The sequence below is a fragment of the Ceratotherium simum genome, chromosome 23, assembly GCF_057802395.1.
Source record: "Ceratotherium simum simum isolate JZ-2026a chromosome 23, ASM5780239v1, whole genome shotgun sequence".
Classification (NCBI taxonomy): domain Eukaryota; kingdom Metazoa; phylum Chordata; class Mammalia; order Perissodactyla; family Rhinocerotidae; genus Ceratotherium; species Ceratotherium simum.
The window spans coordinates 31,965,595-31,992,150 of NC_141922.1; the positions used below are offsets into that span (position 1 = coordinate 31,965,595).

The 26,556-nt window shown below is 36.5% G+C and overlaps 1 protein-coding gene and 1 long non-coding RNA gene across 2 annotated transcripts in view; one reads left to right on the plus strand and one right to left on the minus strand.

Annotated features, from left to right (window-relative positions):
• Nucleotides 1–26,556, plus strand: part of RSPO2 (R-spondin 2) — a 162,047-nt gene that overhangs the window by 58,428 nt on the left and 77,063 nt on the right. Inside the window, exon 3 of the mRNA XM_087447546.1 lies at nucleotides 15,223–15,411. Coding sequence (XP_087303672.1) covers nucleotides 15,223–15,411 — 189 coding nt within the window. The remainder of the gene's footprint in view (nucleotides 1–15,222; nucleotides 15,412–26,556) is intronic.
• Nucleotides 1–26,556, minus strand: part of LOC147914000 (uncharacterized) — a 57,029-nt gene that overhangs the window by 23,381 nt on the left and 7,092 nt on the right. The window contains exon 2 of the long non-coding RNA XR_015555972.1: nucleotides 25,179–25,263. This is a non-coding gene — a long non-coding RNA (uncharacterized LOC147914000). The remainder of the gene's footprint in view (nucleotides 1–25,178; nucleotides 25,264–26,556) is intronic.

Here is a 26,556-nt window from a genome sequence, read left to right on the forward strand (position 1 = left end):
GTGTATGCACGCACGTGTGTGTGCATACGTGCATGCCTATGTATATGAGCCTGATGATTGGCTCTCATATTGAGCAGAAACCAAATTCCTCGTGATCTCTGTCTACTGGCTCTTTATTTTCCTCTTTTGCTACACTCCTTTTTGAAATACTTTGTTCTCAGAGTACTAATGAAAGTAAATGAAGTAATGAAGTAAACGAAAGTACTAATGAAGAGTAAAAATGAAAAGAATAAAGAGGAAGAAACAGGTTTCTACAACATCAAGTTCAGGATCCCTGGAAATGAAATTGGAGACTTAGTGATTATGAAGTAATTACGAGAATGTGTCTATTGACAGGAATTTTGTACAGGTGATGAAATGGGCACGACACACAGCAGGAGGCACATGTAGTTTGTCCTATTTTTAGTGACGCTCAGTTTGATCTCTTGGTTAATGTGGATTTGGCCAAATCTCTCCATCATAAAGGCAATTACCCTCTTTGGAATTAATAAGAAATCTCTTGGGTGGTATAGTTTCCCAACAAACTTTTACCTAATGGTATTAGGGTGGTGATGATCCTGCCTGAATTACCATATTAATGATGGCAAAATGGCAAATCTAATTATGTGGCCACAGGCATTCAAATGCAGATTCTAGGATATTCTACAAGACAGTTGGCCTGGACTCTAAAAATCTCAATGTCAAGAAAGACACAAAATAGTGGGAGGAGTGTTTCAAATTAAAAGGACTAAAGAAACAAACTAAATGCAATGCACAGTCCTTGATTGGTTTCTGGGTAGGTGGAAAATCAGAACATTTTTGGGAGAGCTGAGGAAGTGTGAATATAGACAGCATATTAATAATATTACCCACGTTAAATTTCTGAGGTCTGACAATATTGTTGTGTTTATGTAGGACAGTGTTCTTATTCTCAGAAGGAGCAGGCTGAAGAATTTTGCATGAAATATTGTGATGTCTACAACTTACTTTCAGATAGTTTGCCAAATATGTGTGTGTGTATATTTCCATATCTGTCTATAAATCTATGTGTAGATAGACAGATAGAGACATGGATATAGATATTGATATGTAGATAGGGAGAGAAAGCAGGGAAATTATGATTTTTTTAAAATAATGAGGTTAATTTTGATATGACTTATTCTTAGTGACTTACAAACACCAGGACAGGTGTTTATAATAATTTTTTATAAGTGCTTACAATCCTTGTGTCCTAAAGTCTCTTTTAGAATTTAGAGTTTTTGAAGTTCAGTTTTCCCAACTTATTGAAAATCAGACATTTGTCCGTCTCCCTTCTTTAAATTCTTTTATTTTTTCAGGAACTAATTTCTCAATATTTTAAAAAATATATAAAAATATTTTTCATTAGGGTCTTCTTGCCTACCTTATATTTCAATATTCTTAAGCCATGCTTGATTTTCCTTTTTTACTTTGAAGGTCTTTATTTTTAGTAAATAAAAAAATAAAAGAAAATAATCTATTCTTTTAGCTAATATTATCTTATATCTTAATAGTTAAGCTTAACTTTTTGTTAATTTTGCTTTAAAAATTTTTTCATAAACCTTAGGAAACTTGAGCCTTCTTCACATTTCTTTTTTTTATTACTGTATTCTATTTTTCTCCTAAATGTATCCTTTTGTACATGTTGCTTAAAATGTTTGAATTCATCAGAGAACTTCCTATGAAACCATATTGAATTCTACAGAATGTCACTCATTTTTTTCCCCTCTGGTATTATGTAAGTAGATTTTTTATTTTGAAAATAACTCCTCTTCTAATTTAGAAACATTGGCTGTGAACCCAAACTTGTTTCCTTCCAAACTTTTAAAAATATACATTCTTAAAGTCTTCAATTATACTTCTAGGGTCACAGTTTCTGTATTCTACTTTTATAAACCCCATGGTAACATCATAATTTCCATATTCTGAACAAATTCTTCCTTGTATCCAAGTTAAGTATTGAGTGACTCCTTTGTTGTTTTTGCTGTTGTCTGAAAGATAAATTGTCAATAAGATAGGCCAAGATCTATCAGACGTACTGAACTTTTTGTCCTTGTGTTCTCCAGCCCTGTGCATACATCTGTGCACATACTATTTCCTCTCCTTGGGATATCCTTCTCCAACTGGCAAACTCCTGCTTTCTCTTCAAGACCCAATTCATGTTACTACTACTTAGCTCTTCCAGGATAAATGAGATCTCCTTCCTGTCTACCCCCCAAGCATTGGTAATATACACATAAAATGTAATTTAAAAACCATAGCACCTTGAAGGGCTCTCACTGAACAAATCTAGGGTAAGTTGAGCATTAAATACAGCAACAGATTACAGTCCACTGAATAAAATCTGTGATTCCCTACCAATACAAACAAACAAGCAGACAAACAAATGAGGGAGAAAAAAATGAGGGAAAGCTCTTCCTAACATTAGAACACCCACTAGTAAATGGAGAAGGAATGAAAATCACCTTGGTAACCATCAGAATAGTAGTTGATTTGGCAAGAATCATCAATGGATGCCAAAACTACTGTGTGCAAGTTTGATGAAGCACAGAATATTTATACAGTCTTGCTGTATCTCCTCAAAAATAACTTATTAATTACAAAGGGAAAAATAATGACTTTACAGTGTAGAAACCTGTTAGGCACCATCTTAACCAAGGGATCAAAGTTAACACCATCATTAATGCAACCAAATTCATCATGTGCCTCTTCACATGCGCAAGAACAGGACATAACATCACTTCGTACGTTATCCAAAAAATGCATGACTAATCACAAGGGAAAAATCGGACAAACCCAAATAGACATTCTGTAAATAACTGACCTGTTCTCTTCCAAAACGTCAAACTCGTGAAAGAGGAACTGCTCCAGAATAAAGGAGACTAAAGGGACATGACAACCTAATGCAATGCATAATCTTGGATGAGATTCTAGTCTAAAGAAAAAATAAATATAAAGGACATTATTAGAATAACTGAATATGGACTGTGGATTAGAAAATAATACTGTATAAATATGGCTGATGTGAGACAATGTCTTCGTTTTTGGGAAATACACACTGAACACTGAAAAATTTAGAGATAAAAGCATAATGTCTGCAATTTAAATGATTCAGAAAAATAGTATATGCATACATTTGTATATATACACACATAAATGTAGGTATGTGTGTATACATCTATGTCTATGTACACATCTATGTCTGTAAATGCACATGCATATAGTTCTGCCACTTTTCAAGAGTGACCCAACACCATTTACAGTTTTCCTTTAATATATATGCAGTTTGGTTTTGGCTCCCAAGGCTTGGAGGGAGTGGAGGAGAATCATGGTCAGTGAGCAGTGGCAAAAGGCTTTCCCGGTCTGTCCAGAATGGAGGCTTCCCCTCTTTGTGTCAGTCTGTCAGTCCATCCTTCCCTTCTTTCATGCATTTTTAAAGTCTAATTTTGATCGTTTGAGTGGTGTACCAGCCTTTCTAATTACATAGGTATGCTTGCTGTGTTACTTCAAAGGACCCTTGGCCAGGACAGGATCTGTCTTCAAAGACAGTGAGGAGAGTGGCCCATTTGCAGGAAATTGCATGGTTTGGGGGTGATTTTTTGTTTTTTCTTTGAACTTGTCAAGTAGAGATCCCTTTTTAAAAAGTGCTGGCCATTTGCTGTATGCCCAAACAGTTAAAGACTTCCATTTATAATTCTGAAGACTTCTCTTTAACCTCTGCCAGAAGGAACCTGTAACTCAGTTTCCCCTATTATCCTTTTTGATGTATCAGCAGTTTTGCTGTGAAGTGTTTTTGTGGATGACATCTTAATTTTGTTGGTTTATGAGACTTAATATAGTCCTAGTTATATTAGGAAAGAATTAGTATAGTTCTCTTAATGACTAATCATCAAAAGGAACTTGGATTATTTTGCCATAGCTAAAAACAGCAAAGGAGCAGTGAGCAAATTACAAGGGCGTAGCCTAATTTGAAGGAAAGTTCTCGCAGTTTTAATCATGGTATAATGCATTTTTTTCCATAGGTGCTGTACACGTATCTCTTAATGGGGAAATAAAACGCATGGCTTTTGAAATCAGAGGTCAGAGCTGGATTCAAATTTGTCACTAACAAACTGTATGACCTTGGAAAGTTTCTTAAACTCGCTGATCTGTTTATTCACTTTGATAAACAGAAATTATGAGTAATAAGCATTACTTTCAAAAAGTAGAGAAGCATGTAGCCTGCAATTTGTCATGTAGCACGTTCCCCAAAGTTCATTTTCTTTTTTTCCCCCCATTTTGGCTTTTCTCTTTTTCATTTCTTCTTGTTTTGAATAGACAGAACTTTCTTAGAATAAAAATAATTAAGCAGTTAGATTTCAAACTAGGTCTAAGGTATGGATTGCTGTGAAGTTAGCAAATCGACAAAGCATGTTAAAACAGTTTATACATGTTAAACGCAGACAGTTGATTTAAAAATTATCAAGAACTAAGTTCTGTGTAGGTCCAGAGATTTAGTAGCGAATCATTCTGATTTTTGTTAATGTATGTAATATTTTACCAACAGTGATCTACATGGAATATAATAAAGCTTTCACTTTTTTTTTTGCATCTTAGTGTATTCCTGAATAATTGTTGCATAATGTTTGTCAACCCTAAGGGTTTGTTAGTGTGTTTTTCATTAAGAAAACTTAAAAAAAAATTTTATCATCTTCGTTTGAAGAAACCTTTCTCTAAGACAATGTAGCTAACAGAGTGTTCATTCTCAATTTTAAACAGAGCGGTATGACCCATGGAAGTTTCCACGTCCAAAACACATGGAGTCTTTAATCTGGTTAGTTACGACACTGAGTCTTCTTAAGGACTGTGTTTATGACACCAAATAAGCCATCCAGTTTGCATTCCTTTTATTGTTTTAAGATTAAAATAGTGGAATAAACAGGAGTTAGCAAACTAGTTCTATTCTAGGAAGCAGGTGGGATATGAGGTGGTTGAATACCTTGTACATGATGGGAATATACATTGAATAGACTCCACCCTACCCTTTGTCCCCTTTTTAAAAAACAATTTAATCTTTGAATAGGCAGGAGGGGGAGATTTTTCCTACGGGAAGTTGGATAGGTCAGGCACTATGGCACTTATGTTACAGTACTTAGGAAGTATGCAAAACTATTTTGAAAGAATGTTAGTTTAAGAAGTATTTAAGTACTTTATGGAATAAAAATCTGGCTCTGTTTGTGAGCAGTTTGTTTTTTTCTATTTAAATGATTGGATTATCTCCTTGTATAAACATGGAACCATGCGAGAGTGGTGGTTTCACAATCTTCGTAAATGTATACATTTAGATCTGCTCATGTTGGAGTTACCATTAGCACCAACAGTATGTCATATTTCCATGGGGTCTTTTAAGTATGTTGTGAAAGTCCAAGCCAACACTTGGCACGAGTAATCTGCACTACACAGCAGTTTCTAGCATGGTTTATAGGATCACACACATTCTAACTTGAAGCTTACTTTTCTTTTGGCGTGAGAACAGTTTTATGGAGTGAATTTTTTCTCTCTCTCATGGATTCAAGCAGGTGGCTTATTTTATACAACATAAGATATGACTCTTCCCTTGTTTCAAAAACGTCATATATCTTTGGGAAAATGAACAATCCCAAATTATCTTATCTTTTTCTCTGACTTCATCAACTGATTGTTATTGGTGTTAGTGGTTGTTGAAGCTGAAGAGCTGATGATTCTAGTGGTGTATTCTTGCCTACTTTAATAGGCTAGTTTTGTGATGAGCATGTTCTGATCATTTTCCATTACCTGTCAGAATTAACATCTAGCGTAGGGATATGCATTAAGTTTTCTGTGTCAAAGACTTTGTAGGGGGGGATAAAAGGAATAATTCTTAGAGGGCTTGGCTTTCAAAGTGAATGTTAATTATGGAAAATGCTTCATCATTTGGGGAACCGGATATGCTAAATTGAGGGCTCATGATTTTAATTTTTTATCAGTCATATATAGCTGCTTTTATCTTTTCTTGTATCTTCTCTTTTTATTTGACTTTGGGTGTTAATGACTGTTTTGGAAATATGTTTTTGGAGAGTTTCTAAATCCCATTTAATTGATTCAAATTCTTATGTTCTACTTGAGCTTCTTGCTCGGGCATAGGCTGGAATGTGGCTGACTCTCAGTTGATCAGGGCATAGAACTGGAATGTCAAAGTTTTAATTTTAGCTTTCCTGGAGCTTCTCTCTATAGTGCTGAGCCCTGAGGATCAGGACCTCATGGGTGCTGATTAAAAAAAAAAAAAGCACTAAGTATCTTGCATTGTGATTGACTTGCATTCAGAAGCTCTTCTGGGAAATCTTTAGCTCCCACCACCAGATGTGCAACCCACATCTGCTTTTGTGCTTATGTTTTGGGTGAAATATATTGAAGGGATACTGCTTTGTCTGAAGGTAAAATGTGCTGAACCAAAGTTATTTTTCCTGCAATGAGAGTTTACTTTGGTATATCTTTCAATCTCTCTCAGTTTTGGCAAACTGTCTTGAATATTAATGATGTCTGTGACGTGTTAAGTTAGAATGTGTTGATCATGTTCTGGATAAATCTGTTGTGCCCTCAAACGTAAGACTCCATCCACATTTATTTTATGACCACATCTTGGTTCATTGTCCTTCCTTGACCTGCAGTTACTGAGTATTCTGGGCTTCCGTGTGACATCTTAGTTAAGACAGGCTTGAAGCATACATGACACGTGCCTCATAGAGTGTTTCTGCTCCCCTGTGCTGTGTAAAATATATCTTGTCCAGTGAACCACACTATGGCCGTAGTTAATTATGATTGGAAATGTACTTCTGAGGTGCCCCTCTCTGAGGATTATGGCTCAAATGGTGCTGGTACTGGAGAGTAATTAGGAACTTATAATTGGAGTAATTTTCCTGTTTTTTTTTTTTTTTTTTTTTTGAGATATTAGCACTTCATGTGTTAAAATAAATCTAACTCTATTTATCTTTCTCCCTTCGTATTTTGAAAATCTCCTAGTAGCTTTATTTGAGTTTTTGTACAGTGAAATACATAATTGGTAGGACAACCAATATCATCTGCTTAAAGACCTTTAATCATGATGTCATTAAGAATATTCATCTCTAGAGATGATTTACATATTTTGGGAGGCTTATAAGTTTTTAGAAATATTGTTTTCCTAAGGAATACTTCTAGAGATAAGGATATATCCAGTTTTTTCTTCCTAATTGACATATTTGAGGTACATAAAATGGTATTACTAATGACTAAATAATAACATTTTCAGGCAGCTAATTAATATGGATTTCTTAAAGCTAGTGCTTCTTTGAGAAGTTAAAGTTTTATAAGTCTTTTACCTAAAAATATTATCTATGGAAGAATTCATGACAAAAGATAAAAAGAGATTCTGAGAAAATATGTCTTAATTCTAGAGGTTCTAAAATTTTGGAATTTTTGGTAATGTTTGCCCTTTATTCTCAAAAATTTTTCTACATTAAATTCATGTTAAGTTAGTTTAGCCCCTCTTAAACTTCAGTGGACATTTAGAAATTTCTCTCTCTCTAAGCTTTATTAACACTGTTGATTTTAACATCTATTTTCTGTCTAGGGCATGATTATAATGGTGAATGTCTAGAGTGATAAAATTTGTCATCTGTGTATCAAAGATCAGATTATGTGTTTTATGATGATATTTTTTATAAATACTTACAATTTAATGTAAACTAAGCAAAGTATCCTCAGATAGGCATTTCTCATTTTTGTCAAATCTTGTGTGCCTCCTTAATTCATGGCCTTGATTGCTTAGTTGAGTTTGAGCTTGGAAGTACACACAATTACAGGATTTTTATCCCAATGTTGCCAAGCTCTAGAGGGAGGATCTGTGCCCAACTGGATTTGTATAGGATCTGACGTGCAAGTTCCCTGTTATTGGTGCCAGAGATAGGATTTGTTTTTAAATATACATCTTGAATTTCGGATTGGGCAGAGACAAATATTAGCAATTTTATAATAAGCTCGAATGATGAAGTTAATAGTAATTGTTCATTTAGAAAAATCTGTTGAACTTGTAACATTATTTAACCAGCAAATATAGAATGAGGCTAAGATGCCAACAGCCTATTGTTAAGTCCCATTATTTTCAGAATTAGAAATCTGTATGCTTTGTCAGGAATGGATGCCTTCACCTTGAAGGAATTTAGATTTCTTCTTGCTTGACAGGGACTAACTCCAGAAACAAGGGAGCACTTAAAAAACGTGTTAGGAGTATATTAGAACCAGATGGACATTCAACACCTACCTAAAATGCTCTATGGGATAAAATGTGAATAACTGGATTTGATTTAACAAAGGATCAAACTTAAAATACTAGGATTCATAAAAAAACCAAGCTTACTTTGCAATTTAAGAAGAACACAAATCAAAGAATTAGAATTAAAAGTAAAGAGTTCTACTTAACGCTGTTTTTCTCTCTTGATCTACTGTTTGTGATATAGGTATTGTTATCTGGTTTCTGCCTCATGATTTTTCTTGTTTTCTATGTCTGCATATTCCTTTCCCTGTTAAGGAGATATCTATGGATTTGTGTTAATATCATTGTCTAACACCTTTTTGAGGATTTTTAGTGTTTATGTGTTATATTTCATCTTTAGAATTTTGGGTGGGTCTAGATTTAGAAAAGTATTTTGGTTGGAATGATGAGGCTCTGGATCTCAGCAGGCTTTAGAGTTGCAAGAGTTGAAGCTTACAGAGAGAGCAAATAAACATGGTCATCAAAGCTGGGAATTAAGATCTGTTTATTCACCTGCACACACGAATTAAGTCTCATAGCAATAGGCAGAGCCATTTGACTTATTAAGATCCTGACAAAATCAATTAAACCTTTAAACATGACTAGAGTATTTTTGCCTGAGTTTAGATACAGAGATTGGTGTCGTCACCATATAATGGATGAAGGAAGTTCTTGTTGAATTGTTAAGCTATTGATTTACAACTTAGAGGCCACTAGGATGGTTGACACTGGGCAATGGTTAAGTAAACTGAAAAGTCTATTTGAGGTTTGGGGCACGAAGCTTTAATTGCAAAAATTACATGTGCTCTTGTCCTTCAGCCTTGAGGAGCACTATTAATGACTAAAGAAGATTGGGGGAAGGGAAGAGAGCACTCAGGTTGGGTGTGGCTCACGTCACTTTTGCTTTAAGAGAATTCCTCATGTGTACGGTTGTAAAGATATCTAAGATATGGACTCAGATCAGTATTCCCTAATTCATTTTCATTAAGTCAGTCAAGGGTCAAGTAAATAAAGCAATGCTTTTAATGATTTTAAGAATACCTTGAAAAAAAATCTAGAGCAGAATTTGTTGACTCTGAAATCTTTGTGGTCCAGATGAAAGTTGGCTTCTGATACATAAAAACAAAGCAAAACAAAAAGCCTTTAATTTATGTCGATTCTCCTGGTTCTGTAATTCTCTTTTCTCCATACTTCTTGCTATGGAGTGTGATTTATGTGATAAAGAGCTCTTGGTTTAACTTGAGAACTGAAAGTAAGTATAGCTTCAGCTTTAGTTTGTGATGACTGTGGTCCAGAGAGCCTTCTCCTTAAACCATTCTGCTGTGTATACGAATCCACCAAATTCTCTCTTTACTTATAAAGCTAAGTTTGGGATTTGGATAACCGTGATATTGCTTTTTCAAGTCTGTAGTTAAATAGCCAAGTAGAAAGCAGCCCGTGAACTGCTCTCAGACATGTTGCAGAGGGCTCTGCAGTGTGGGGCTGCCTCTGATGCAGCTCCGGTAGCACCCCCTGACCTCGCCGTAATCTCCTAGTTCCTCTTATTTAAGGACTTGCTCTTTCACAAAGGAGTCGTAAATTGCTTCTCCAAATATCATGCCGTAGGATCTCTGTGCTTAAGATTCTATGGCATGTTCTTAGACAACCTTGAAAATTAAAATAAATTGGGTTCTCCCCAGTCACCCCCTCCTCTGCCAAAGCCATTGCATTCATCATATAGCTGCCGAATATTCCCAATTCTGTTCCTCGCACCCAGCTTTCTGCACCCTACCCACCCCATCTCCAATTTTTACCCCTTTCTTACACAGAGAAGTTGAGCTGTATCCCAAGTTTTGAAACTTTTACATACTCACTCCTTACACCCTGCTCAGGACACTAATAACAATATCAGAATAAAACCTATTCAGAAGGCAGCTGGGGAAATTGTAAATAGTATAGGCTTATTTTCAGTCAGCTATGTGAAAATGCTTTATAAATCATAATTATCTTGTCAAAGTAAGGTATGACAGAAATCCTATGATGAGTATAAAAGCAGGAAAATTGACCCAACAATAGAAAGTAAATAGAGAGAGGTGGACGTGGGGTTGGGAACACCATAACTGTCTAAGTGTGAAGTCATAACAGCTTGAGTTATGAGAAGATTAATGGAAATCACAAGAATGAGGATGAGAATTAAGTCTGTAGGAGGAGACATTATCATGGAAGCTAGAGGAGGAAGAAACCTTTCACCAATGACCAGGCTACAGGAGTTATAAGGACCAGAAACTGAGAATGAGGTCTTGAATTGAGTATTAAAAACTGGTTGTGGGGCCAGCCTGGTGGTGTAGTGGTTAACTTCCCATGCTCCACTTTGGTGGCCCAAGGTTCGCAGGTTCAGATCCCGGGCACAGACCTATTCACTGCTCATCAAGCCATGTTGTGGCGGCGTCCCGCATATAAAGTAGAGGAAGATGGGCATGGATGTTAGCCCAGGGCCAATCTTCCTCAGCAAGAAGAGGAGGATTGGCAACGGATATTAGCTCAGGGCTAATCTTTCTCACCAAAAAAAACAAACAAAACTGGTTGTGGTCTGCATAAAAGTAGTGTTGGGGATAATTGAATGAGTGGTAGTGGTAAGTAAAGGCAGCGGGTAAAACTGAAACTTCCAAGAAATATGAGAGTGATGTTGGTTTGGTTCATTGCCCTGAAAAGATGCTTACAAGTCGACTAAAACAAGTTATGATACCACATGTAAAGTAAGATTGCAGTTATGAAAAATACAAATTATATATTTCATTCACATATATGCATATATATATATAAAGGGATATCTGGAAAGTTGTTCACCAAAATTTTATTAGGAATGATATCTAAGGAGGTGATTTTTTGTCTGAATTGTTGTTTCCTCCATAATTGCAGATTTAAGAAAATAAGGTGGTGAATGAGAAATTACTTGGGAAGCATGGATAGGTTTGCAAGCAAGGGAATGTCCATGAAATAGATTCAATATGTGGATAAAAACAGTTGATAGAACAAAGGCCTGGAATAAGTGGGAAGGAGTGGATCTTAATGGCCAATTCAAAGAGCTCTCTTGGCCCTAATTCCTGGTCCTGAGTGCCTTTGTTTTTCTCTGGCTCTTGCTCTGAAAGGTAGACTAAGCACTTGTTTGGGGACCTCTCTGGAAGAGAGGCTGTAAGAGCAAATCAGGGCCATGGGAGCCTAGGAGAAGCAGGGCGAGTATCTTGTGGAACTAAAACCTATATAGATCTGCTGCAAGTAGCTATAAATATATTAGACATTGAATCATTATAAATAAAGGAAGGGTGTGGTGTACAGTGTACTCTGTTGTAGAGCTGCTAGTCGAATACCTATTGCTTGATATTAGTTTTATATGAAATAAAGATAATATATAGGACAAACAGGATGTAGTCTCAAAGCTATAAAAGTTTCAATAATTGATGAGTTTTCTATTCTTTCTTTTGTGGGTTAACCCAATAAAATGAAGTCAACGTGACCTTATATATCTTGTTATATTTATGACTTTGCTTGGGATGATGATAACTAAAAGTTACAAGCGTTTTTCATATTTTAGGATGTATACTGAGATTTCAGATTGCATCATTTCTAAATTTGATACCAGGGCTAGAAATAATATTTTGCTTATTTTCTTTTAATTACTCTTTTTATCACTAGAGGTAGTGAATTTCATAAGGTTGATGGATTAATTTTCAGATGCTATTTCAACATTTACTTAGTACTACCCTACTTTGTCCCTGCAATTGGATATTTCTGTTGTTTTAAAAAAAGAAAACTCATAAGAGCAAAGAATATCTTATAGGTGAGCATTCAGTATAATTTATAGAATCTTTAAAAGAGGTGTCATTATAAGTAACTACATTATCCTAAAGTTAGTGTATGGCCTTCCTATCTATTTTTTCTTCTTTAAAAAAATTGAGATGTGATTTACTTGTAAATTATGGACATTACTTAAAAAATGCACAGGTCTTAAATGCACAGTTTGAGTTTTACAAATATATACATTTGTATAACCAATATAAAATCAAGATTAGAACATTTCCATCACATCCTGTAGTGGGTTAAAGAATGTCCTCCCCCTCCAGGTTCATGTCTACCTGGAACACCAGAATGTGACCTTATTTGAAAACAGGCACTCTGCAAATATAATTAAGGTAAGGATGGATCTGAGCTCATACTGGATTAAGGTGGGCCCTAAATCCAATGAGAGTGGCTTTATAAGAGACAGAAAAGGACACACAGTGACACCTGGAGAAGAAGACCACGTAAAGATGGAGGCAGAGATTGGAGTTATACTACCAACAAGCCAAGGGATGCCTGGGGCCACCAGAAGAGGCAAGGAAGGATTCTTCCCTAGGACCTTCAGAGGAAGCATGGCCCTGCTGACATCTTGATTTCAGACTTCTAGTCTATAGAACTGAGAATAAATTCCTGTTATTTAAGCCACCACGTTGTGGTAATTTGTTACGTTGGCACTAGGAAACTGATATACTTGCCAAAAATTCCATTGTGCCTCTTTCTAGTCAGTCCTAACTCTCAAAGGCATTTAGTATTCTAATTTCTATCACCGTAGATGAGCTTTACATGTCCTTGCTGTCCATATAAATAGAATTATACAGAACATACTCTTTTTTTTTTTTTTTTTCTGTTTTGGCTTCTTTTGCTCAGCATAATGTATGAGTTTCCTTCATGTTTGTGTCTATATTGGTAGTTTAATCCATTTTTTTTTAAATTTGTAGTATGAATACACCAAAATTTGTCAATTCTCTTGTTCACGGACATTTGGATTGTTACTTCCTGCCCATATTTTATACATTTATTACATCTGTTTTTAGCTGTCACTGGTTTAGAAGTTATATATTACTATTTTTGTAGTTGCCACCTAGGATTTTAGCAAATACATTTAACTTAACACAGTTTTAATTTATATTGGTCTTCCTCACTCATAATACAGAAACTTTGAATCTTTAACTTTGGCTTCCTTTCTTAAGTCTTTCAAGTTATTGCTGTTGAATATAAAATATGTATTATTTTTAAACCCTCAAAATTATTATTTTTTTAAATCAATATTTTAATGAATATACCAACATATTTCTCAATTGGTTTGATCACTATTGCTTATTATATTCTACTTCCTTTTGGGTTCCATTTCATTTTCTCCAATATATACAGTTCTTTTAGTGAGTGTTTTTGATAAATTCCTTGCCTTTATTTTGTTTTTTGGTTTTTTTTTTGCTGGGAAAGATTCACTCTGAGCTAACATCTGTTGCCAATCTTCCTCTCTCTCTTTTTTTCCTCTCTAAAGCCCCAGTTCCATAGTTGTATATTCTAATTGTAAGTCTTTCTAGTTCTTCTATGTGAGCTGCCACCACAGCATGGCTACTGCCAGATGAGTAGTGTGGTTCTGCCCCCCGGGGACTGATCGCAGGCTGCTAAGTTGAGTGTGCCAAACTTTAACCGCTAGGCCATCAGGGCTGGGTCAGCCTTGCCTTTATTTTGGTTGAAAATATCTTTATTTTGCTCTTATTGTTATACTCTCATTTGATTTCTTATGGAGTTATAGTTTGATAATTTTTCCTCAACATGTTGAAGATAATATTCCAGTATCTAATACTTAAGCCTGCTGGGAGTCAAATTTTTATTCCTTTGCAGGTAATTGGCTGTTTATCTCTGGTTTGACTTCGTTCTTTAGTATAAATATGCTGTGTTCAGATGCAGACTCATTTTTACTGATCTGCTCAGATCTCTGAATTTTTCGTCTCAGAACTCATGTCTTGAATTCTGAAAACTAATTAGCCATGATCTCTTTGAATATTACATCTTATTCATTTTCTGTGTTCTTTGATTCTGTAATACCTAATAATCATGTATTGGAACATTTTCTTTTTTTTATTACATGCTGCTTTTTTACATTTTCATCTTGATCTTGTTTTATGCTACAGTTCTTTAAACTTGTTTTCCAGTTAAATCCCTCTCTTCTAGTCTACCATTCTACTTGTCCATAGGATGTTTTTCAGTTGTAGAATTTTCATTTCTTTCTATTTTGCACGTTCTTTATATGATATTGCTTCTTCCTATGTGATTTCTAGTCTTTATTTTATTCCTTCAAAAACTCTAAAGATACTCATTTTAAAGTCTCTTTCAGATTGTTCTGTTATTTCTGATTCTTTATTTGTGACATTTCTCTCTCGCTGAGACTGATGACTCTTCCTCATGGAGGTTTGCTTGTACACATGATCTGTTCATTTTGATGTTCAAGTGGTTTTCCATGAAAGTCCCAGGTCTCAGGATTGTAGAAAATTTCTATAGGGTAGTTTAATATTTTTTCTTTGTGTTTTTCCTGGATCTGGACAGGTTTCTATGTTAACTTCTTGACTTAGGGATTCCATACCTCATTGATAATTTGAACTTGGATCCCAAACTTGGATGTTCTGCACACTTAGGGTTCTTATTTCCCATGGGTTATGTTTTCTCTCTCCTGTGCTCACCCCCTCTATGTGCCTAATCTAGCGTTGGAATCCTCTGGCCAGTTGGAATGGGGGCTTCTGGTACTTGTTCTATAGACAAACAGCCCTCATGACTCTAGTCCACATAAAGAGAGCAAAGGGTCGGCTCTTGTACATGCATATTTCTTGGTCTGGATTCAGGACCTTGCCATGAAATCTGCCTCTGTCTGGTCTAAAATCTCCATAAGCCATTCAGTTTGAGCTTCCGACCTCAACTCTGCCTCTGCGTTTCTTCTTTGTTTCTAAGCTTGGTTGTATATTAACCATTGTTTGTGGGGGTGGGGGTGGCGAAGGATATTTTGTTTAGCATTTTTATGTAATTAAAAGAACAGGAGACACTTGTCTTCTTGGCATGTTGTATTGACCAGAAGTCTGATCATATTCATATTTAAACATGTTTTTTTGTTTCTCTTACAGCTAGTTATGTATCAAATCCCATTTGCAAGGGTTGCTTGTCTTGTTCAAAGGACAATGGGTGCAGCCGATGTCAACAGAAGTTGTTCTTCTTTCTTCGAAGAGAAGGCATGCGCCAGTATGGAGAGTGCCTGCATTCCTGCCCATCAGGGTACTATGGACACCGAGCCCCAGATATGAACAGATGTGCAAGTGAGCAGTTGCCTTTCGTCTGTCCTCTCTTACTGTTTATGCAACTTAGGGGGAATTAAGTTGAAAATTTTGACTGAAAAAAGGTATATTTTTACTATGTTACAGAAATAGTCTAAGCTTAAACTTAAAAATTAGTGGGGGGGGATAGGATACTTTTACTTTATCTTTTGTACAGAAGTATATTGCACACACACTTTTTTTTTTTTAAGATTACCTAGGTATTTTTTCATAACAAACATCTCAAACACAAGCTTATTAGGCAGATCTTTTTAAGGTATACTTAGCATTCAGAAAAACAAAAAAGGAATTTAAATACCTTTGTACTGAGGAACACTTTCTCCAGGTTGCCACAGTATCTGTTGCTTCTTTTTCCTCTTTTACATGAGTTTGTAATACCTGATTTAGTCTAATTTGCAGTGTAATGTGTACATTTTAGAGTTCTGTAAAGCACCATTACTGATAAAAGATGTAACTAAAATATTTAGTTTTACATCAAAGTATTCTGAGTTCTAGGTTTAACAACTACAAAAAAGGTTTTTAAGGAATGGCATTCTGTACATAGGAGTGCAGGTATGATTTTTCATCTTTTAATCCAAAAATCACTTGTAGCATGATTCTCAGTTTCGAGGTAAACATTAGAAGTTGGAGTTTAAAAAAATGAATGAGATGCAAAGGAATATCCCTGTCTTTAAGGGGCTCAAATTTTAGGGGATAGAGGGGATGATAAGGAAAAAGGGAACATGGAGTGAAATGACAAACGGGTAAGAAGTTGAATCATAATTCAATACACTAAGTGCTATATCAGCAGGCAACCAGTGTGATATGAGAGTGATTTAATTATCTCCCTTTAACACACTGTGTACATGACTATTAAATCAGCTGAGGTCTTTAGATAAGGAGAGTTTGAATTGTATCATCCAAGGACAATATTATTTTGGAAGGAGGGAGAACTAATAGAGAGAGGTGAAGTAGATTCTAGAAAGAAGGAACCACATATGTGTAAAAATAATGTGTTTGGGGAACAAGTCGTCTCATCTAGGGTGCTACTGACATTTTGGCAAGGCAACTTATCCTACATTGCTGGACATTTAGTGTCCTTAGTCCCTGCCCATTAAATGTCCTTTGCATCCTCGAATCTCTGTGACAAGCAAAAATGTCCCCAAACATTTCCAAACACCTCCTGTGGGAGCGGTACCATCCCTGGATGAAAACCATTGAATAGTATGTGGTTAGTGGGAATTGTGGTTGGAATTGAGGATGGAGAGGGGAGGGCTGAGTGCAATTGAAAAAGATCTTAAGTGCCATGCTAAGACGTCTGGATATTATCTGAGGGTTTTGAGCAGGCAGTGGACTAAAGAGATTGCTTTATTTAAGATGATTCTAGCAGAAGTGAGCGAAGTGAGTTGGAGAAGGATAGAGAGTAGGGGAAGGCTACTGTAACAATCGCAGATTAGAAATCATATTCTGATGAAAAGTTTGTGGGTAATGACTTCCAGAGACTTTTAAAATAGAATCAATGGGACTTAATAACTAATTTCACTGAATGAAGAGAGAGAAGCAAATTTGATCCTAAGGTTTCTAGCTGAGGTGACTGGGTGAATAGTTTTGCCATTAGTACAGAGAGAAATATATAGGCTTAGAGGAAGTTTGGATTTACTTCCATTTGATGGAATTGTTTGGATTAATGACGTAAGTGACACAACTCACAACAAATATCGATAGACTGGGCAATTTTTGCAAATATGTAACTTAAGGTTTATGATTTGGGCTACCTAGTAATTTGTCTCTCATAGTTTTTGGACTTCCATAGGAGGATGGGTCCATTTTGAAACAGATTCCTGTTCAGATTGCTTTAGACCACCTATGGGGAGGATTTGAATCTATGAATGTTCTGTGCGTTTTTCATTCCAGACTGTCAGTGCACAAGGAAGATGAGGCAAGAGTGTAGATAGCTCCAGGCACTTATTCCAAGTTCTATGCCTAGCGTACATACTGTATATGGACGATAGCGTGACCATATAATATGTTACTCAACCTGGGACATTGGGGAGTGAAAGGGGCTGCTATTAATAACTATGCAGGGACATTGGATGTAAACCAGGACTGTCCTGGGCAAACTGGTATGGATGGTCACTCAGCAATACCTCATAGTGTATCAACAGGGCCTTCGTTATAGAGATACTCATAGGCAGGGGTTAACATGCACATTTTGGTTTAGTTGATCCCTTTTCTCAGAAGTGGAGAGGAGAGCAGTGACTGTAAATCAGCCTTGGAAAGAGAATCTGCATGTGAGAATAGGTTTGCTATGGTTATTCTTATTGTAAGTGAATGCAATCAATGTTGCAATTTACTGACCTAGAAGAAATCATTACTTATCTGGTACAGTCAGGAAGTGCTTATTAACAAAAATCCTGTGAAGCAAAGTGAAAGTGGAAAATTATTTCTTAATTTTCAGTATATGATTTTGGATGACCATAGTTCTTTCATACTAATTATGTGCTGTTTTTCATAGATACTTTGCATATACTGCATTGTTATTTGTATTCTATTCAGGGGATGAGACGTTTAAATTGGAAAAACTGTTACAGACAGAATTTGAAATTATATTCACTATTTAAGAGATTATTGCTTGACAGCAGAGAAGAAAATTATATTTAAAACAATAGTAGCTTTAAAAAATCTTATATGTGAAACTTGCTCATCTGTTTCCTAATCACTAAAGTAAGATTCTAATAGTAAAGCAATACCTTTTGTCCAAAGGAAGACTTGCTTTATAAAATGTTGGCTAAGATTGGCTTCTTGGTCCATAAAGCATAGAGCTTACAAAATTCAAACATGCTTATAAGAACCAATTCAATAATCAATTCATTTGAGGCATACTATGAAAAATATATATATATACACACATACATATACACTAATGGACACTGAGAGCTGCCGTTGTCTCTGATACTGTTGAATGATAGTTCTCGCATATTTTCTTTTTCTCATTCTTTGGTAAACTCATTTACACAAAAAAGCTTAATTTTGAAAACTGTTATACATATTCCTCTTAGAAAGCTTAGAAAGTACATTTTGGCTTCTATCCTCAACATTTTGTTTCTATGCATATTTATGTCTTTCCTTTCAAATGTGTCACTGCTTTGTTTTGTAACTTGTTTCAACTTAATGAATTATGAAAATTTTTTTCATGTCATTGAATATGACTGCATGCATCCTACCGAATGGATATACCATAGTGTATTTAGCTAATTACCTATTGAAATTTTGCTTTTAGTTTTTCACCATTATAAGCAGTTATGTGAAGACTGTCCTTACATATATAGATTCTTTTTTATCTTTTACACATTTGTCTAATTTGCTTTCATAAGATAAACTTTTAAACATAACACCTTTTTTCTAGCTTTATTGAAAGATAATTGCCATAAAACCATAATACATATTTTAGAGACTTTTGACATATATTGCCTAACTGCCTTTTAGGAAAGTTGTACCCATTCACATCTTCACTAACAGCAGACATTTTCCCTTTCATTTTATCAACACTGGGTATTATTGACAAATAGTATAAAAATGCATTTTTTTGTTTTAATACGCTTTTCTTTGATACAAATGAAGTTACTTTTATTTTTCACGTGAATATTGGCATTGTAGGATATTTACCAGAATCCCTGGCCCTTTTTCTTCTCTATTTGCACAACTGTCTTGTTCTTAGTTAATATAAAAGAAAAACTTTACATGAAGTATCACACAGAATTCTGTGTTCACAGATCATAAATGTTTTCAATGAGCCAGCACAAAGTGGACACACGTATGTAACCACCACTCGGGTCAAGAAGGAATGTTAGCAGCACCCCCAAGAACAGTCATTGTATCCCTTCCCAATCACACCCCACCCTCATCCTCCAACAAAACTGCTGTCCTGACTTGTAACCAAAACACATATAAAGATTATTCATGACAACAGTAGTCACACAGCTACAAATTGGAAACAACCCAAATGTCCAAACAATAGAACATCTAAGAAAGTAGAGTATATTAAAAAAGAAATATACAGAAGTAGAAATGAATGAATAAACTACTGCAACATGCAGCAATATCAAATACATTTACATACATTTCAAAAACAGGGAAAATGAATCTATGGTGCTAGAAGACAGGATTGTGGTTCTTTTATTAAATACCTAGTATTGCTGGCTTTGGTACTAGATAGCTGGAGATACAATAATGAGTAATAATTGGTTTCTGCCCCTAAGTTGCTTATGGTTTAGTGCAGTGATTATCTACCAGGGATGATTTTGCCCCTTAGGGCACATTTAGTCATGTTCGGAGACATTTTTGGTTATTACACCTGGAGAGGTGCCACTGATATCTAGTGGATTACCGCTAAACATTCTACAATGCACAGGGCAGCCCCCTGCAACATAGAATTATCTGGCCCAAAATGTCAGTAATGTTGAGGCTGAGAAAGCCTCGTCTGGAAAAGACAGATGATTAATTCAGTGTATTACACAGTAAAGGCTGCTAATTATTTAGCTTCCATTCTGTGCCAACTACTCTATTAAATATACTTTTTCTCATTTTATTTTTCAAACAGTGTGCAAAGTAAGTTATAGTATTTCTATTTTATGGGTGGAGTTTATCTGAACTGGGTAAAATATACTTTCTAAATGTTAGGCTGGATTTCAGCAATGGAGGAGATGGCAATTATGAAGATTATGGGTATTTTCACAGTTATTAGGATTAAGTGTTATAGGTAGAAAAAAAATGAAGATATAGAGGCACAAAAAAATCATCTATTAAGTAAAATGCAGACGATTTTAGTACAGTTGATTTCTGAGTGCGGTTCCACTGTATAACAAGAAATGATGCTAGTTAGGTTGGTGGGGACTAGATTATGAGAGGCCTTATGTGCTAAATTTAGGCGGTATAAACATCTTCCTGAAAGCCACAAGTAGTCAATGAAAGATTTGAAGTAAGGAAATGATAAGGTTATGGTTTGGGGAAATATTTTTCTTTTGACAGCTTCAAAGATGAGTTAGAGTGAAGTAAGCAATGAAGGCAGCAAGATCAATAGTCTAGGTAAAAAAAAAAAAAAAAAGAGCAGTTGTCTTCTCCTTAGACCTTCCTTGGCCAATCTAGCTAAAATTTTAACCACCTCTATCCCAATATTTCCTTTCTTCCTTATCTTTATCCCTCCCTCTTTCCCTCCCTTCTTTCCTTAAGACTTATGACTAACTAACATACTGTATATTTTACTTATCTGTTTTATTCACCTCTCCCACTAGAATGTAAGCTCCAAGAGGGAAGGAATTTTGATCTGTTTTGTTTAGGCTCTTGATATGCAAAATACTGTCTGACACATAGTAGGTGCTTAATGAATGTTTGAATGAATAAATGAATGAAGTTAGTTATAATGAATATGGGAAAATGGAGAGAGAGGTTGAGGAAGAATCGATAGGACCATCATTAATTGGAGGATGTTGGATGAAGGTGAAATTAAGATTACTCTTATGATATTGGTTTGGGAGCTGGAGGGTGGAATTTATCCAGGTACAGAATATAGGAGGAGGAGCATATTTGCTGGGGAGAAAGGTCATTATGGTGGAGAATGGTTGATTTGGGACATGTTGAGCTTAAGATGTAGAGGCATCCTAGGGAAGGTACCCGATGAGCAGTGAGATGTAAGAGTCCAGAGCCCTTAAGTGAGGTCTGAATTGAATCATTGGCAGGAAAAAGAGAATATCAACTGAGGGGGGAAAGGAATTCTGAGGATTAAAGCCCAAAATGTTAACATTTAACAGCCAGCAAAGAAAAGCCTGTGGAGGAGGCTGTGACTGAGTCACCAGGAAAATAGAAAGAAAATCAGAGAATGATGTCCCAGAAGCAGAAGTAGATGGGCTTGAGAAGTAGCAAGTGGTCACTGTCAAAATCGCACTGTTTACACAATAGAGCTGTTAACCTTAATGGGAGTTGTTTCCTCGTCATTCTTGGGCCCCTATCCTGATTGCTATGGTTTGAGGCAGTAGTGGAGTCTTAGGGAAGCAGCCACACTGATGGTAGACACTACTCCTCTTCTTTTCCTTCCCTGCTAAGCTTGTTGAACAAGCATCTGATGATAGCTAGAAGCCTCATGGATTAGGAAATTGGTGCGTGTGTGTAAGACAGAAGGACACCTGAGTGGGAAAAAGCCAGTTGAGCTGGGGAAAGACAGGGATGATTAAGGAAACAAGATCACCGAAGAGACAGAAGAACATAGGATCCAAAATCTAAGTGAGGAAATTAGCCTTGGACTGAACATTTGCTTAATCAGCAATCTATAAAGCATCTATCTCTCGTCAGTCAAGGTTTTGTTTCATTAATGTACCAGGGAGGGTATCAGAAATAATGCTGAAGTGAAGGAAAAAGGACTAATAAATTTTTTATGTATAGGAAAATCATACATGTACTTTTGCTGGAGGCAGTATATTTTCAAAAAACATTTGTAAATAAAAAATTACAGATGAGATATTTTGTAATTCTGTATCCAGTGAATTTGCTACTTTTAACTCTTCTTGCTATATTTTATGATGCTGCCCTTGTTTTGGCACTTGATGAAAATGTGTTCTAGGCTAGGAGAATGCTAGTTATGTTTTTGAAATGACATAGGTTTAAAACTAGTAATTTTGAACATAAAGAAAATTCACAAAGATAACCATCCCTTAATTTGTGAACTCCAAGACTAGTGTTTAGGTGTTTTTAAAGAATTACAACATGTCAAGTTTGAGTGGTTTTAGAAACACCTGCCATTCTTGAATCATGCAGTCTAATGATGCATTTGGAAAAAGGTCTAGGTATTTAAAATCAACAGAAATATGTTTAAAACGTTTTTAATCAAATCTGGACAATTGTGGACTATGAATGAGGGGCATATATAATTACTGAGTACCATAAAGTCTATGTAATGTGTGTTTATAGATTTGTAAAGATGCAGACCTCTAACAAATATGTTGCTGTAACCTCAGTATTGGTGAGCTTATAGGAGAAGTAAAATAAAATAAAAAATCAAGAATATCTTTATTTAGAAGATACTTACAAATGGACTGAAGACACAGTCTTCAGTGTCTTCACTGGGTTGTATGTGACACTGACACGGAATCAGACAACAGTGTTATATAGCACCATTATCAAACGTGCTGCTAGAGCACAGTAGGGAAATAGGGTAGCTGTGTCACATGATTATAACAGGGCTTAGAGAAGGGGGAAGTCAGTGGTTAGGTGAGAACAGTTGTGGAAGACTAGGAAATGGCGCGACCTAGCTATATTCTCTGCTCCCTTCGCTGTCTAGCCTGGGTGGCTAGATAGTGGAGAGTTAGGGGGCAGTCACAGGAAATGGATGTGCATGATGTGTGGAAGGGCCAGTAATGGGACCTTGATGGGAAACCTGGAGATGATAAATGATTGTTATTGCATCAACTAAAAATAATAGGATTCAAATCCAGGGACTATTCTTATTACACTTAAAAGAAACCAGAAGTGTTCTAAATCATGTATTGTGTTAGAGCTATTATACTTTAAATTTGATCTTCAGCAAACTGGCAAATGGATTGGGGATACATTTAGGGAGTCTATCATATTCTTTATTTTGGGCTATAGGCAGTGCTAGAATCAAGGAAGCCTGATGAAGAAGGACACTTGTGTAGTTTTCCCAACACTGCTAGTAGGTATTTATCTGGTGAGGAAAGAGAGGTCAGGCTATAATTTAGGGGATAGTTTAGGCTGCTTAATAACCTTATAAATTTAGCAAGCATTTAACGCTTATTTTCTATACACCAGGCAGGGGCAGTGTGTGTTTTAAGAAAAATGCAAAGGAGTACAGTGTAATAAGAACAGTGATAGCCATGCACTGGGAGCTCAGGAAACCCGGGGTGGGGGGAGGTGGGTGGGCGGATAGCTATCTTGCACTTGGAGGGGGTGGGTGAGGCTTAAGATCTCCTAGAGAGTGTGTTACCTGCAGCAGTCCCACAGGAGGAGTAGGGTGAGTAAGAGCAAGAGGGAAAAGGGCCTTCCTGGCAGAGAGTCAGCTGAGAGTCAGAACATAAAGTTTGAGAATGGAATCTTGGAAGATGAGGATGGGAGGGTTCATAAGCAGGGAAGACACACAGCTTTCTTGTTTCAGAATATCCTCTGGCGGCAGCAAGGGAGAGTAGTGAGAGTGAGGTGATTCTTAAACTGAAGCGTGCATCAGGATCACCGTAGACAACAGTGTTATATAGCACCATTATCAAACGTGCTGCTACAGCACCACAGGGTAGTAGGGTAGCTGTGTCACATGATTACAAAAGAGGTCAGAGAAGGGGGAAGTTAGTGGTTAGGTGAGAGCAGTCATGAAAGACTGGAAATTGTGTGACAGCTATATTCTCTCCTTCCTTCACCATCTAGGCTGGATGGGTAGACAGTGAAGGGTTAGAGGGTATTCTGGTGTTTAACACCTGTTAAAATACTGACTACTGGGTCACCCCTAGAGTTTCCGATTTGGTAGATCTGAGATGGTGCCCAAGAACTTGCACTTTCAACAAGTTCCCAGGTGATGCAGACATGGCTGGCTCAGAGACTGCACCTTGAGAATCACTGCTACAATGTAATGATCATGTTGTCTCCCCCGTCACTAATTATGGAATAGGACTTTGTATTCAGTAAAAGACAAGTTTTAGTACCCCCTAAGCATATAAGGATATTTTGAGGAAATGTGTGTCTTTCACACGTCTCTTTTTAGTCATCAGTATTATAATCAATAGTCGTGTATCTGTGTTTGGACTCTGCTGAGCTGATCACAGTAGAATACACTGGCTTTCAGGCCAGGCTTCCAGTGCTCCTGAGTCTCCACTCCTCTGACTCCCTTCTTAGCCTCCCCTACTCTCTCATAGCTCGCTCTTCCTTCTTCTCTGAGATTCCCATTGCTTTATGTATTCTGGCACATGTAGTATTCTAATTGATAATTGCCTCGATATCTTAGAATCTAATTTATTCTCTTTTGATTTTGTTGATAAAGGTTCTGACAAAAGATTCTGATTGAAATATAGCTTCCACATGAATAGAATTATAAACCATTATTTGGGGCCATATTTTGAAAGAAGGAGCAGGCTAAGGTTTATGGGTAGGAGAGAGGGATCATGCTGACTACTCAGGCAGAGAGGGTCCTTCTGCTGGCTCTCTCCACAGCTGGCTCCTGGGTGATGGGCGAACATCATGTTCTCTGAGTCCCAGTGTCCTCATCTGTAAAACTAGGGGACACTCTGAGGTCGTTGCTCTAATATTCTGTGATTCTATGAATGCCTCCAGAAATTGCTGCTTTTTGCTATTCCAGACCAGCCCCTCTCCTCAAACTCAAATTCCGGGTGGGAATGGCTATTCTAATACTCTCTCAACAACCTTATGTTATAGGTAAACATTTACATTTTGCCCTAAGTTGTGGGTAAATATTTACATTTTACCATTGAAAAGCAAGCTCAGAGAGATTCAGAAACTTACCCAAGGACACACAGTATGAAGCAGAGCTAAGAATGGGGTCCAGGCCATTCTGCAAAAGGCGCTCACTTTGTTAACAGGTTACTGCCAGCTGGAGAAAGCTCATTGTCCTAAAGTGGCTTTACATCATTTCAAAAGAACTGCTACCAGCCAGTTAATAACCTGGCCGTACCTTCATAAGGTTAAGAAATAGTTCCTTAGAAGGACCATAAGGATAGCCTTGCTGTCCCCTTACCAGAAGATAATTGAGATGTCATTACCTGCTAAGTCTCTTGATCCTTATGCTTTCTTCTCAAGAAATCTCATCTCTGCAAGAGAGCTGGCTATATTTTGATGCACCTATGACTGGGATAAAACAAAACATTTGCCAATTGATTTTAGTTTTAGGGGATTGTATCCAAGCTTGGTCTCACCAGGGTCACAGTTTAATTGACTGAGGTCAGCCAGTCAAGGGCTTGGCGTCTAATAGTTGCTTAATCCATATGAACTGAATGATTGAGATGTCTCAGGTGGCTAGGGGTCTCTGAGAGCAGGAGAGGAGGGCTCAGTTATATTAGCTTCTCTTCTGTGAAAGACACCATGTGCTTATTACTAATAATGAACACTTAGTACTTTCTTTTTGGCTAAATCCTTTCAATAGCTTATGCAGTAGATCCATGACTATTAGAGGCAAGTAAACTGAGGCCTAGAGAAGTTAAATAGCTTGTTCAAAGTCACCAACTAGTACAGAGCACAGTTGATACTAGAACGTGTGTCTGACTGATAACATCCTATGTTCTTTGTTACTGGACTGTACGTTTCCTGAAATTCTTTTCAGTTTGCTCTACAGAAAGATTGCTTTATAGATGTGTGGAACAGATACAGTAAAAATTGAAACTATTATTACATTTAATGAAGACATTCCTGTTAACTACTTTTAGCGTTTAAAATCATGTAAAGATACAGCAATTAATTTCTTGATGAGACACTAAATATGATTATCTGGGAAGGCAGTGGTACAATGGAGCAACCTAATAGGCTGCTACTTATCATGTGACAGCTCTTTACAATGTCTTTATTATTCTTTTAGTGAGCTAGCATCAATGATGAGGAGGATAATCAGGTGATTCTTTTCTATTAATTTAAATAGGAAATAGTTCACAATATACCCAATCTCTATTCTGTAGACAGAATTCAGATAAAAATAAGCAGTAGTTTATTGCATTGTGCTGAGGAAAGCAAGTAGTAACAGCATATTTCAAACAGTTCTTGAGAGGATGTTTTGTTTAATTAATAAACACTTTTCACTGACCAACCAGTGTGTGTGTTCATGACCCTACAAGGCCTCTGTCAGGCATGTAGAAGTTCTCTTAAACTAATTAAAAACTATACACGGAGATCTGGAAGAGACCTAATTGATTCTGTTTCTTCTCTCTCTCCCTCTCTCCCTCCCTCCTTCCCTCCCTCCCTCCCTCTCTCTCCCTCTCTCTCTCTCCCTCTCTCTCTCCCCCCTTCCCTCCCTCCCTCTCTCTCTCCTGCACCCCCAACAAATGTGCATATTGAGGCTTATAAAGGAAGTACTTCCCCAAAGTGACACAATTAGTCAGTAGCCTGGTGGCCTCAGTGTCTAGATACTGACTCCAATGGAATATTCTTCTC